Below are 14,374 nucleotides of genomic sequence, written 5' to 3' on the forward strand. Positions count from 1 at the left end.
ACAATTAATGTGAGCCATGGACTCAGGGCCGGAGGATCGGACTCGATATTCGCGGCGGGCCACGGGTGTCGCAATCGTTGAATCCGAGTCGGATCACGGTAGTATGACACTCGGATAGCCTAACTACTAGGCGGCCGCCTCTGCCAGTGGTCCGATCGGACTGTCTAAAGCATGGGTGGGGTTGACAGTGACTCCCACCGTCGCGGCCCAGGCTTGAACTTCGGCGACCGTGTCGGTGGCACGGTGCCGTAGTACCCGGCACTGGCACGGTGCGGCGGTTGCCACACGGTGTGACGGCGGTTCCGAAAGGCTATCATGGCAGCCAGCCGTGATCGGACAGTGAGCTATGAGTCCTCCACAACGGCGGCAGGCTGGCCACCGGGTGCAGCTAAGTTTGCGAAGTTCTTCGCGGCAAACTTTGAAAGCCTGGCACAGAAAACCCGGAGGCTCAGGCATCTCATCAGGTCCGCCCGGACTCGGTTTTTGACATGCCATGACTTTGTGACAGAGTCTGTGCCCGGCCACCGGACCGGCGGCGGGTCAGCGGTGCCAGTGCCAGGTTTGAACCACTGTCCCTAGTAGCTAACATATTCATGAAAACAATTATGCGCACTGGAAATCAACCTACAGACTCGGACCGTACTACTCCGTGTCTGCTATATTTCTTTCAGGTTAGGGTCATGCTATCAGCGGCGAGTCATATTTCTTCCAGGCTAGGGTCTGTGGCATGTAACACGGAACAGAGCTATTGATGGAGCACGTATGCTCGCGGATAAGCTCAAATGAATTGATATGACTTTGTCTTTACTGTTACACTTTGCTGCATTATGATACACTTTGCGCTTTGGACCATGAATCCTTGCGTCTGCGAAGATCGAGAATGGTTCTTATCCGTTAGAGCTTGAGTACACCTCCCATCGCATCTAGTACCACCGGTCGCTCAGCCAGACTCAGCAACTCGATGCAATGTGCAAGAGCTCGTAACTGCCTCGTTCTATACTCTGGTAAAGAAATCTCTTCTTCTATCGCATCATCGGATGTCGAGCCCGCAGTCTTGGAGAGTCTTCCAGCAGATGGTGAAGTGACTGACAACAGATCAAGGCAATCTGAGATACAATCCCCTTCCCCGTCGCTCAGCAAGGTGTCGCTCTCCAAGTCTGAGAAGGAGAGTTGTTGGAATGAAGGCTGGAAATGCGCAACATCGGAGACCATGGCAGCAGCAGGTGCGGCAGGAAGGAAGGATACGAGGGCCAAGGAGGGACGGAACATATCACGAAGGGGGCCGACGTCAAGAACGGGTAGTTCTGTGGGTCATCGAGGAGGTGGGGGTGGCCGTTCCCTTTACTACAGAAAAAGCGATTTGTGACCACCCCACTTTCACAGACTTTCTGCAGTGCGGGGGCCAGGCTGGTGGGGGTCACCGTTTCTGAGTGATGCGATACGACCATCGCGGCTCATTCAACACGTATGGCGTGCTGACGTAAAGTGACGTGTTGTAAAGTTTTTCATGTGCTTCGAAACAGCTCGCTTCACCTCGGGCCAGGACCGTACCGTCTCGCAATCGCTGTCACAACAGTGACAACAGTGACTGAGCTGACTCGAACATAATGGTTTTCATTGCGGGTGCGTTTAGTGGAGGTATCATGCCAGGTACTGACAGTGCACGGACGGCCGCGGTACCGGCGGCCCCCGGGCTGACTGAGGGCCCGGCCGGGCGGGCACTGGCGAGGGCCGGGCCGGGCGGCCCGGCCGGGCAGTGCGGCATGCCGGACCACTCAGTACGGTGACTGCCCGGCCCGGCCGGGCTCAGGTCACAGGGGACTCGGCTGAGCCAGTGCCACTGCGGCACGGTGAGACTCAGAGTCTGAGAGCCGCGAGTGCCAAGATCCGATCCCGGAGTCCGATGCCACTCCCTCATCACTCGCCGAGGCTCAGCCGCTGGCAGGCTGCCACTGGCCCAGACGGTCCGATCTCGCCGCGCCCGGCGTACTACGGTACCGTAGGCTGATCGGATTCAATTTATAACTTAACTTTGAGTAAAACTGGGCCCCCGAGAGTGAGACGGTGGGCCGCCGCGCTGTCAGTGTACGGTACGGTACGGGGTACAGGCCCGGGTAGTCATTCTATAGTCAAAGTTAAGTTAAAATAAGTACAGCAGGACTACGGCACAGTACGACTCTCCTGATAGACCTGGTAATGATTTTTAACTTAACTTTGAGTAAACAAAGGTACGGCAGTACTTCAGAAGGGTCACGCAGTCAGATCATCCCGAGGCGGGGTTGCTATCTGCAGGGATCAAGTGCAGGGGGGTCGAAGAGGGGCCATGGCGCGAGGTGCGAAGCAAGCCTCGACACATGGCAGCAGATGCTCGAGGAGGAGACAGAGGAAAGAAAGAGAACATTGTCTGATGGATGGGTGTTTTCGATTCCGCTGGAGGTGCTCTGTGAAAGCAGGAAGAGGGAGTGCTTTTGACTGAGTGGAGATTGAGCACGAGAAAGAAAATAGAAATGCCAATATGCCGCGGCAGTACAAACTAGATGCAGTGGATTGTCCTTGCGATGTAAGTAGTGACAGACTCAGTGTTTGGCTGCCCACTGAGTGCGCTAGTTAGGAACTGACATGGAATTTGTGATACGATCATGATAAATACATCAAATTCACAATTTTTAACTGACTTTTTCGTGTTTTTTTTGTTTGCTGGAGAGGTCAACTGAACATTTTCTGATTCTAGGAATGAGACGCTCTTTAGTATCTATGGCTTTGGTGATCTTTTGCGCCTATTTCTTGTGCTATCCTTATGAAACTATACAGGCCTTGTCCAGCCTCCTTCAGCTCCAATCGACGGAGGCTTTCCTGAATTGTGGTCTTGTTTCTGCAAGGCAATCGATTTCTTCTCTGTGTCCCACTAGGAATTTGCAACTTTCGCTTCAGCTTCGCAAGGTCTGTACGCTCCATGAATTGCCCCTGGAGTTGATAATGAGATTTGGTTTGCAGTCTTCCACTTACCGGGTCCATCCTTTCAAAAGCACAATGTTGAGGATGAAGACAGTAGTACAAGACGGCGATGTGGTTGGAGGTGAATGCCTTGATTTCCCTCCAAGAAGTTTTCATCCGCAATGCAGTTCGATACAAGGGTACTTTGGACGATGGCTCAGTCTTTGATGAAAATCCTGGTACTGATTTTGTGTACCCACCGACAGATCGAAACGGACTGAATTTGTGTCAGAGGGACCTTTGCTGGAGTTTGAAGTGGGCTCAGGGAGGGTAATATCAGGATTTGATGAAGCTGTCAGAGGCCTATCTGTCGGAGAGAAGAGGAAGGTGAGAGTATGCTGTGCGAGCAATCAGAAATGGATGCAACGATCGCATGGGCGGTTGTCAACAGGTGAAATGACGGTTGTTGAAGGTCCGGTGCGATCCCAAGGATGCCTATGGAGAGTATGACGAGAAGAACTTGGCGAAGGCAAGTAGTTGAAATGTCCTCCATGTGTTTCCTCATGTTTCACAGGTTCCGAGGGAACAGATGCCAACCCCGCCGGAAGGGAACGACATCGAGCCAGGGCTCATTCTCCAGGTCCAACAATGAGATGTATTATGATGTTGCCCATGGATAGCTGATGTTGTCCCGTCTTCTGCAGCTGTCAAACGGACAGCTTGCTGTTGTGAAGGAAGTTACGGACGAAGTGAGTTTAGGGTTTAGGACTTTTCCCGGAACATCAGAGTTGACGCGTACCTGGGCAGGTTGTGATCCTCGATGGAAATCATCCCCTCGCAGGCAAACCTTTGAATTTTGAAGTCGAGCTCTTTGAAATCAAGGTTTGGTTTGTAGTATTGCAATTTGAATGGGTGACTCCAGTATCAGGACAGGGATGAGGTTTTGAGTGGAAAGATTCGGGAGATGTATGCGATCTTGAACAACGAGGTGTTTTCCAATCTTGCAGCCCAAGTCACGGGCAACCCAAGCTACGTGAAGGACATCAAGGCTAGGATTGAGAAGTCTGAAGACAAGGCACAGTAGCCTCGGTGATTGATGAAGCAACTGACAACATTGGGGAACAGGGGGTAACGATGAATCAAATTCTTCAAGAAGACGCCTGGATGAAAGTCACCTCAGCTCTCATGGTGGAAACGTTCTAATGCTCCAGACCCCCTTTAACATCTGTTTGACAGAGTAACGTTGACCTCCAAAGACAGATCGATCAGCAGCGAATGAAAACTGAGTTGGTGAGCAGAGTCTTTCTTGTGTCGTGGCAAGCCAAATAGTGACAAGCCTTTGTGACCCAGGAAAATAGCCCAGTCAAGAGCATTGAGTTTGACAGCGATCAATAAGCTACAATCAGGCACCGTACAGTTTTTGTTGAGTGAGAGTGGCAGTTGCAAGGCCCGACTCGCGCTGCGGTGCAACGGCAGTGCCGGGCGGCCCGCCAACTACTACTACTGCGCGTTGCCAGTTGAACAAATAGCTCAACTCGCCAATGGACCGTGGGCCGGCGCCAGACTCTCGCCATTCCGGATCAATATCTGGCTACTAGGCTATGTCTCCCCGCTCAGGTTCTCAATGATGGCAAGGCTTCCGAAGTTCAGCACTGCCTGAGATAAGTCGTGACTCAGTGAGGTTATGAGGCCACCGTTTCTCAGGCAGCCACAGTAAACTTCGGAAACTTATTGCCTAGCCAAGTTGCTGCATCCTAGCCTACTACGCCGTATCCGGGGCGGCCCGCGAGTTGGATTCCGGCGGACCGTGAGTCCGTAAGACCCGGCGGCCGCTCCGGTAATCGGAGTGTGACCGTACTGACTTGACCAACTTGCCAAGTTAGTCAGTGACGGAATACAAGTTTGTTATACTTGTACTAGTCCAAAGTCACGCAGATATCACATCGACCTTAATCTCAACAAGACAGTTTTTGCTCAAGACCGAGTTTAATGCACACGAAACCAGAATTGAGGAGCACATGAGAGATAGACTGTATGCTAGGATGTGAAACCCAAGCATCCAGACATGAGGGGACCTTAGCAAGACGGCTAGGAAGGCCTCCTCTTCGTCACACGTACTACATTGCCGCCTGCCACGTAAGTCGTTTTGGTTTACAGGAGAGTTTTTGTTAACTCGGCGCTATCTGACTGGCACGGCTGGCATACGCTCCATCCTCCCCCCGAGTTTCTGAAATAGTACGTTACATCGGACGTCAGAAAGTCACTCAAACAAGAGAATGTCAGCAGATCCAAGTCAAGATACGATGATACAACGTCAAGTTCACAGTCATGCTGAGTGGGCAATAACCATTCAAAGATTGTCCATTCAGAAGAAGATTTTCATGCAGGGCTATTAGATGTGCAGTGCAGAGATAAGGGGAGATGCCTGGCGAGCTGATGCAATGACGAGAGAAGGAGGATAAGATAAGAGAGTCTGAGGAGAGAATAACAGAGAGAGATAGAGAGAGAGAGAGAGAGAGCGTGCCCGCCGGCATTTGAAGACCAAAAGATAAATTTTTGAACCGTAAAGAACTTGTGACCAGAGATTGCTGCCGCGAGATTGGAACATCCGTTTCAAGGCATCTGAAGATTGTTGTGCAGTAGTACCTTGTTCGCCGATCCAGAAGTAGCTCCAGTTATGCATGCCACAGCCTAGCTCCATGACATGAAACTTCCGCCAGATCTCCTGGTAGTTCCATTTGATCCTACTCAAAGATCAAGAAGATTAAAATAAGAATCGAATCAGCTTCAAGTGCGTTTCCACACGGTTAAGCAGATATTCGACCGACCAATCTGGCTGGGGAAAGGCTTGTTTTTCCTATTCGAAGATCAATCAAACAAATTGAGGCTGAGATGAGAGGCCTAAACAACTTGCGGCTAGAGAGAGAGCCTGATTGAAGAGAGGAGTCATCCGAATGTGTAAGGCTTGATAGAATTGCATGAATTTTCAACAGCAACGGAAACAACACCAAGAAAGAAAAAACTCCAGTAAACAATTCAACTAACCAAACATAAGATCAACATGATTGAGCATGTAATCGAGGCTCATAACCGACGGAATACAAGTTTGTTATACTTGTACTAGTCCAAAGTCACGCAGATATCACATCGACCTTAATCTCAACAAGACAGTTTTTGCTCAAGACCGAGTTTAATGCACACGAAACCAGAATTGAGGAGCACATGAGAGATAGACTGTATGCTAGGATGTCTCGGAAACCCAAGCATCCAGACATGAGGGGACCTTAGCAAGACGGCTAGGAAGGCCTCCTCTTCGTCACACGTACTACATTGCCGCCTGCCACGTAAGTCGTTTTGGTTTACAGGAGAGTTTTTGTTAACTCGGCGCTATCTGACTGGCACGGCTGGCATACGCTCCATCAGTCAGCCCGGCCGCAACCGTTTTGAAGACGGTCGGACCGGGGCGGTCCTGCTACGCTTCGCCGCCGCCCAGTGCGGCCGGCGCCGGTTTCGAGTTCAATGGTTCGGCAGAGGAGTCCGGCCGCCGGGGGGCCCGGCCGGGCCGCCGCTCAGGCTCCGACGGCCGAGGCTCCGGCCGCCGGAGGACGGCCCGGGAGTCCGGGCCCGGGTCTCAGTGGAGTCCGCCCCGCCGCCGGCCGGGCGGGCACGCCGGGCTACGGTACCGCTTAGAGCCTACGGAGTACCGGCGTACCGTACCGTCGTGGCGTGCCCGGCCGGGCCGCCGGCCGGGCCGGCGGGGCGGCTCAGTCCGGGAAACTTGAAAGTTGAACTTGACGGCGATCACCCGACCGTCAGGTGCAACGGGCACCGCAACAGCGTAACGACCTAGCGGAGGGACAGCCGTGAGGTGTCCAGAGAGGTTTCAATGCACAGGAGTGGGGGAGAGGATGAGATGAAGAAGGGGCATGAAAGAATAGATGCCGGCAGACGAGGAGCTGATGCCAAGAGCGATGATGACTCTGCCTTTGTTGTCTTGCACCAGTGTGTTTGAGGGGGGTTGAGGTGCAACGTGGGCCCTTGATCACGACCGGGGGGGGGGGGGGGGTAGAGACGTAACATTGTTGTTGGGCTGGCTATCCATGAGCAGCTTTGAAAGATCTTGCTGCTGTTGTGCATGTGTAGCAGCGAAAAAAAGACCGAGGGAGGTTATGAGGCAATACATTGTGGCTGTGGTGAGCGGATTAGGTTTTGTTGCAGTCGGGAAGGTTTAAGTTGCGAGTCTTACCTGGAAGTTTATTTATGACCCAATGAGTACGTTCATGAATTCTGTTGGCGGCTCGGAGCGCCAGCATAAGCTCAGTACAGCCTCGAGAGTTTTGTTATCACTAGGATTTACTACGGACAGGATTGAACACGAGGCCAGTTTTGCCCTTCACGGGTGTTGCAATGAATTTTGACAAGGACTTTGGCAAAGTTTAGTTTGTTTTCCAAGTTTTTGATGCTTTGAAATTTTTCACCATTGTTTTGTCAGTCAGTCTCAACGCTGTAATCTCTTGGCACCGTTGACGCCACCATGTCCGATGAACTGGTAATGAAACGCTGCTGTGAATCAGAAATGTTTGGCCTGCTGCTTACCCAAAACCCCTCGCACAGGATAAGTCAGAGGAGGGTGTTTTCTTCGGAGACCCTCTTTCGGCTCCTCCTCCTCTCCCAGGTACTTGAGTCACAGCTCCTACATCTCGATCTTGACAAACTTGTCTAGACGACCCTCTCAGCGGAATGTCGGATGTGAACATGTCTTCTTGCCCTCGTGTCTTGTTAGGATTGTGACTCCACGCGCAGCAGCTCTCCGGCAGGCAACATTCCACCTCGTCCCTCGGCACCTCCTCCTCAGCAAGCTGTATCAACAGTCGATAGAGCGCATGGCTGCTTCCTTGACTCTTGCGCGTAGAGAGGTTCCACCCCTCCCCCCCAGTCCCCTTCCGACAGCAACAACGGGTGATTGCAGCGTGCAGTTCCCCCAGGCCTTCTGACGTTTTGCCAGCACTCCTGGAGGGGCTGGCCCGACAACCTTCCGTCCCATCACCGAAGCAGGTGCAGACACTTCCAAGGGTTTGCTCCTCTAAACCTTAATGGTCAGAGCGTGAGGCGACCTCTGTTCTCCTGCAACAGGTGAGGTTTGATGTCGACGCCGCACTCTTCTTGTGAGAACAGTCCTTTAGAGGGCAGCATTGAAACTCGGTGAAATGAAACGAAAAGAAACTATCGACTATCAAAAGGTTTGTTGTTCATGGTAGGTCGGGCCCAGTTGAATTTTGCAACCAGACCGTTGAAGACAAGGTCGTGGCTGCTCTTCAAGGGAGGACGTCTGCAGCTCTGCATGGTGAATCTCATTGGGAGATTGTAGATGGAATGCTTCATTGAAGTGTGACGTAGGCGCCAAGGACTTGCTCTCCTTTGTCAAAGGAAACGCCGACATGGAGGTCGCTCCAAGGTTGGATTGTTGCAGCTGATTCATAGCGCGGACAGGACATGGTTGCCAAGAATTTCTCACGATTTTCATCCTTGTTTGGTCAAGAAACTGGTTTGTCAGATCGGTTGGCGCAGGTCTGTGCAATGACAAAAGGTCCAGGCACTACTAATGATGCTCTGCTGGGATATAGCTCTGCATGCAAAAGCATGCAGAAATTGCATGCTGATCTGCAGGTGTGTTCAAACTCTATATTTCATCATTCGGTTTGTGATGATCCTGCTGGAAGAATGTGCTGGCCTCAGTCGAGGTGAAACGCGCTGAAGAATCTCTCTCCAGTGTAGATGAAACGTGCAAGGTAAAAGAAATCGAAGTGCGCAATTCGTTTATAGATTGCTGTAGAAATTAATGTCGCAAGCCAACACTATGTCTTCAGATTTGCAAGCTGCTCGTGACAAGGTGAGTGTGGATGGGCATACGATTTGATACTGACTGCAGCCACATGGCAGGTTAACAAAGCTTTCGCCGCTCAAGAAAAGGCTTGGAACGATTGCGAGGATGCAGCTAAGACGGACAAGGCTGTGTAAGTAGTCGATGCCTTTCTCGAACATGGCTTCTAATGGTCATTTTCAAGTGTGAATGTTGATGCGGATCCGTGGTTGGCCGGGCTTAGATATCAGGTTTTACACGCCAAATGGATTTTGTCCTTTAATTTTTTTTCTTTCAGACTGCAAGCAAAGCACTTGAGACCGTCGAGGCAGCACATGCCTCTGACCTCAATCGACTCGTCCAGGTAACGTCTTCAGTATTACACTCTTGTGATCCTCTTGGCGGTTGTCTCGTGGTTAAACGGTTCGTACAGGAACTGAGGTCTATGGATTCACAAAGGCTCTCTACTATGAAGGTAGCAGATGCATCACGACTCTTTCGGCTCCTGCTCACATGCTTGTTTGTTTTACACAGGATGTGCTTCGTAGTTATGCAGAGGCCCGGCGAGCTCTCCTGGCCAAGGCACTACAGGTAACCTTGACCGGCCGGTAAGAAAGGGATCTAATGGCTTGTCAGAATGCTGAAGAACTTTGCAATATGGTTGAGAAGATCGAACCAAATCAGGTCAATATCAAACTCCTTCCAAATTTTGCCTGATGATGCCGAAGGATTGTGATACCTTCTTGGCGTCTGCTGAGATCAAGGTACAGAGTGTTTTCCCTTCCGCAAAAATTTCGCTCTCTGTTTCTCCTTACCTGTGCTGTCAATTGCATGTCTAGTGCAAGTAGAGTAGCTCATTCTGCTTACATGACGCCGACCACATCACTAATGTAAGAGTAGGATGAAGAACTGGAGAGGGGTGGCGGTACTTCGGAACAAGTGAGTTTGTTTGCTGTTGGTCTGTAGCAGCTCAAGCTGTGCAGGAGGGAAGCAACACCTCTGCCGCATCGCTTGGCGTGTGGATTCCGGATGAGGCTGTCAGACAGGTGGTTTCTAAAGATCTTAGATTCTCTAGCATGACAGTTGATCAGTGTAACAAATGTCAACTGGGCTTCAACTTGATGAGAAGAAAGCACCATTGCCGCAGGTTTGTCCTGCTGCCTTTGCCGTTGATCAGATTTTTACTACCGCTGAGAGTAGATGCGGGCACGTGTTTTGCGACAAATGCAGGTGCAGTTTGTTGTCATTGTTGACCCTGTATCTGATTTAGAATAATCCTCCCAGTGCCCGGTCCTCAATCCTGCCGTCAAGCTTCGGGTTTGGTCAGACCCCACAGGTGTTGAGACAGGCAGGTTGTCATCGATCTGGTGACTGATCTGTCCTAAAAAGCGAGTGTGCGACACGTGTTTCGAGCTTTTGCAATCATCTCCTTCCACTGACTCGGCTGGTATGATGTAGACGAAGATGTTAAAAGGAATTGACGTTATTCGCAGTGTCAAACGTCCCAAGTGGGGTAGACTTTGAGGTGCTGAAAGAAGGCTCCCTGCTTAAGAAGGGAGGAATGGGCGGAGCTCACAAGGCAAGCGCCCTCTGCTGCTGGCCTTGGCTGATGCATGTGGCGGTAGGCGAAGCATTTTGTCTGCACGAAAGCAGGTTTCTTGCATTATTTCGACTCGAAGTTCGATCAGAACCCCAAGGGCTCCATCCCATTGAGCCATGCCAAGTGAGGAGGGTAGCCTCTAGCATCTCCGATTGCTCAGTACCTGCATGGCAGGATCTCCACGGTCGACGACGATGCGTGTGCGTTCGCCATTGAAACCGACGATGCTCAGCAGACAGCAGATAATCAGAATCGCATGCAGGTGTTGTCATCAGCATCCTCTTACTGGTTTGCTCTGGTTGAAATCCTTGACAGGCATTCTTCCGTGGCAAAGCAAAGTCAAAGTTTGTCTTCCGCAGTGCTCTCGGTCATCAACCACGCCCCCTCCCACTCTTGCTCACAGACCCATTGATTAGGTTCCCTCGATCGCGATGCCTGGATAGCTGTCCTCGTCAAATGGTGAGCTAATTCAGCACGTCCTGCAGCCTCTCGCTGATGTCTCATCCAGCTCCCGCGTGGAACAGGCTCCTCTTCAGACTACCTGCGTCCCTTAAGACGGTCCTCAGTCCAGCAGAGACGGTTGCTGATAATAGGCTAGCGGCTTCGTTGCCGAGAGCCTGACCGTTGAAGCGAAGTTTCGTAGCCTAGTGACGGCGAGACTGAGAGAGTTTGAAATGAAGTCTGCCGCATGGGATGCTGCCGGCACTGACAGTGTTCAACTGCCATCCCAGCCTGCATGCTTACGGATCGGACGCTCTGTTGCCCCGTCCGATCGCCCGTCCGAGTCCGGCCTGTCACCCGTCCAACTTGACTTGAAACTTGCCAGGCTCAGCGGAGGCTCGGGACTGGGACAAGTTGAACTGCGGAGGCTAGGGACGGGCGGCCCCGGGCACCGTCACTGATGCCTTAGTTATGACGATCAGCCCGGTGCCGCCCAGCGCGGCCCCGCCCGCACCCATCACGACTCATGGCCGGGCGGCCGGGGGCCGGGTCCCGGACTGGGGAGTGGCTCAGCGCGGGCCTCGTCTGAGCCAGTCACCGTGACGGTCCGGCGGGCCGATCATGCCGGCCCGACTCATCATTGCAGTGCGTTACTCCCGGCGGCCCGCCCCCCCCCCGGCCGAGCGGCAGCCCGGCACGTGACGCCGCGGGTCGGGCCACTGAGCGGCCTAGCGCTCAGCTGTCACGCTGAATAACCACTCTTTGTAACGGTAACTGCATCTGCGGGCAGGAAGATACACCGGTTCGAGATTTAAATATGACTTTTGATGGCTCCTGTTGTAAAATACCTTCAAAGAGGCCTCAGCAGCCTTTAGGAGCCTGACGCCCCTTCTTTGTTCACCCCACCCCTTATCTTAGCTGTAATCTTCAGTGAATGGACCCCTCCTATCATGCCAATTGCACTTCGAACTGTTATGGCTTGGCGACGTTTTTGTACCCTACCCTACTGATTCAGATTCTTGATCCAGTCATTTGGTGGGTAGTGTTAGACCCCCACGCCTCGTTGAGAGGACGCATCGGCTCGAAGCATTTAACAATGGTTATAATGTACAAATGAACCCACAGATGATATTTTTACAACAGCTTTGTACCTCACTAATCCAGTTTACGGTACTGATAAATACCAAGTTTATAGCTCAGTAGTGTTTGCAGTGTATATGGTGTACAAATTTTCAACTAGATCAATTGTACAATACTGTACCAAAAACAAATCTTAAAATAAATTGGTACAAACATGCTTTTTGCCTAAACCCGATTGAAATGGTGGTTGAATAGGCCACCTCATGTTGAAGCAATGTTTAGGTACTGGTCAGTATACCTGAGCTATAGAACCTCACCATTTTGATAGCTCTAGCACTAGAAAATACTGACATAGATTACACCTCCAGCATTTCACAGCACCCCTACAACCACTCAAATGAAACACCACCCCCAACACCTCTTGCTCCCCCGGTTGCGGGGTTAGTCCACGTGATCTAAAACCATTTTAATATGTTCTAAACTGAAGAATCCCTTTTTATCTGTACCAGACAGCTGTGTAAAACTTGTTTTAGCAAAAACTTTGTACCAAATAAAACATATTTAATCCTCGGGTTCTTTACAGCGCCAGGGAGATGGTCGCCAGAGGATTGGTCTGAACGCAGCAGCAGGGAGGAGGAGGAGTCAAGAACATCGAGTGAAGGCTTGCGAGATCTCTTCGAAGCTAAGAAAAGGATACAATCGTTTCATAGAGGACCACTATCTTGATCAAACATCTTGCAATCGTCGTTGCAACTCCTGGTCATTGCGAAGCAAGTTTCGAGACTTGATTCTTATTGTGTGATACTATATTTCATCTTATTCCCGACCTATCTCACCTGCGAAGCTTAAAATCGATTTCTTGAAGGCCACGTTGTATTCCCAGAATTATTTACAGAAAGAATGTCACTCACTATTCATCGCTCGTCAGGAGCTCATGTAATGATTTTGCTTGTGCTGTCATTAGCAAGCTACGCATCCTGTTTCCAAGGAGAATTTACGCCATCACCGATGCCTTTGAAGACTGGCGTCAGTATTCCTCTCCGCCCGGGATTGTCGGACGATTCATATGAAACTCACGTTGGACACCACCTGACTCCCTGCGCTAATTGTGGCAATGACTTCCATAGCACCAGAGCATGCCCGGACATTGTTCTTTTTCCAGTTGTCTTGAAGACGACTGTCAGTTTGCTGTTTCATCTATTGTCTCCTTTCCATAGCTAATTGCTCAATGAGCTCTGTTACAAAGATACTGTTGTAATATATGTGATCAACCAAAATCATTCAATGCTAGTTCTTGTCCTTTTTATTTCTCGATCTCAACTTCTTTTCCCCGTGCGAGGAAGGATGTAGCTCTATCACCTCGTATATCATTTGGATGTTTGCCGTCAGCTCACGTTTGCGACATGGCGCAACAAACACAGGAGGACTGTAAAATACAAGCCTTGCAAGTGCCGGCCTTTTCCCCATGAGAATATTTTCAGTATTTGGTAGAAACAGCATGGGAGGGTCCATGCTCATCTCTTGCGCGTCCCCATCAGCTTCTTGAGCGATTCATCATGTGGCTGCGAAATTCCAGTCATGGAGGATGTCAGAAGCAGGCAAGTTTGCTTCACCTGATATTCGTAGTCTTTCTCGTTGATAATCCTTCCACTTCCTAAGGCTGTTTACACCGCAGTCAGCTCAAGTTTACATGTGCATCGAGTACAGGAACCTTGCAAGAGGGCATCACGAAACAATCTGATGAGAGCAGTCATCTTTCCAGAGTATTCTCAACAAGGCGATTCTACCTCCCAATGACTTCATAGGCATCGGAGTCTTGAGCATCCTTGGTCCAGACCGCCACCCTGTCATGCTTCTGTCGCAACGAACAAACGGCTCCACAGATCTGTGCTGCGTCAGACAGATCGCAGCAGCAAGATGCCAACAATTCTCCACCTGGTCGGAGTCTGGATAAGTTTCACCCACCAGAGACAGCATCGTGTAAAGCCACATATCATCAACCTATTCCGATACAATTCCATCATTCACTATTGCGAGACGCGCACACTGGCTGTTGTCTGAAGCAAGACATTCGTTTTACCGTCTTGGTTGATCTTCCGCCATTTCTTTTCTCATTGTAAGTCCATTTTCCACCCTAAGGACAATAGTTTCCAGAATGGACAACTCCATTACTTCTGCTTACCTTGGCGTTGTGAGCATCTTCCCACATAGGCATGATCCCTTCACGGAAGAGATGGTAGTTACACCCAACAGGAAGTTTGCTTGGTGGAGGAATGTTGTTGATCGTTCCCTGCGGTAGTAAGTTCTCAACTGGGACATCTCATTGTCGTTTTTCTTCTCACCCAGAAGTCTTCAATCGTATCAAACTCACTCACTCGTTTCATGTTCTTCGTCAAAGTCAGAATGCGACACGCGACAAGGAATATTGATTGCCTTGGCCCAGTCATTTGCTCCACTCC

At 50.7% G+C, this 14,374-nt stretch overlaps 3 protein-coding genes across 3 annotated transcripts; 2 read left to right on the forward strand and 1 right to left on the reverse strand.

Annotated features, from left to right (window-relative positions):
• Positions 1-2,733: 2,733 nt before the first annotated feature.
• On the forward strand, positions 2,734-4,018 carry GUITHDRAFT_110409 (FKBP-type peptidyl-prolyl cis-trans isomerase; the record flags this gene model as incomplete). The annotated part of the gene is made up of 10 exons (XM_005830530.1): positions 2,734-2,763; positions 2,812-2,863; positions 2,910-2,944; positions 2,995-3,076; positions 3,123-3,173; positions 3,227-3,321; positions 3,509-3,574; positions 3,639-3,683; positions 3,742-3,816; positions 3,863-4,018. The coding sequence occupies 10 exons, from the start codon at positions 2,734-2,736 to the stop codon at positions 4,016-4,018; spliced, it is 687 nt and encodes a 228-aa protein (XP_005830587.1).
• A 3,450-nt stretch (positions 4,019-7,468) lies between these two features.
• GUITHDRAFT_110410 (hypothetical protein) lies at positions 7,469-10,948 on the forward strand (the record flags this gene model as incomplete). Its single annotated transcript, XM_005830531.1, has 24 exons — positions 7,469-7,483; positions 7,847-7,893; positions 7,940-7,989; positions 8,036-8,067; positions 8,118-8,174; positions 8,221-8,278; positions 8,332-8,378; positions 8,425-8,479; positions 8,528-8,601; positions 8,655-8,723; positions 8,768-8,824; positions 8,875-8,948; positions 9,000-9,045; positions 9,093-9,158; positions 9,228-9,269; positions 9,329-9,385; positions 9,431-9,478; positions 9,523-9,558; positions 9,778-9,840; positions 10,420-10,517; positions 10,569-10,656; positions 10,710-10,761; positions 10,811-10,853; positions 10,903-10,948. The coding sequence occupies 24 exons, from the start codon at positions 7,469-7,471 to the stop codon at positions 10,946-10,948; spliced, it is 1,320 nt and encodes a 439-aa protein (XP_005830588.1).
• A 2,481-nt stretch (positions 10,949-13,429) lies between these two features.
• GUITHDRAFT_140367 (translation initiation factor 4F, cap-binding subunit) lies at positions 13,430-14,299 on the reverse strand (the record flags this gene model as incomplete). The annotated part of the gene is made up of 8 exons (XM_005830532.1): positions 13,430-13,477; positions 13,529-13,575; positions 13,627-13,652; positions 13,703-13,800; positions 13,851-13,916; positions 13,996-14,049; positions 14,098-14,205; positions 14,258-14,299. 8 exons carry the CDS (start codon positions 14,297-14,299, stop codon positions 13,430-13,432), a joined length of 489 nt encoding a protein of 162 aa, XP_005830589.1.
• Positions 14,300-14,374: the final 75 nt, after the last annotated feature.

This window comes from Guillardia theta, assembly GCF_000315625.1.
Source record: "Guillardia theta CCMP2712 unplaced genomic scaffold GUITHscaffold_45, whole genome shotgun sequence".
NCBI lineage: Eukaryota > Cryptophyceae > Pyrenomonadales > Geminigeraceae > Guillardia > Guillardia theta.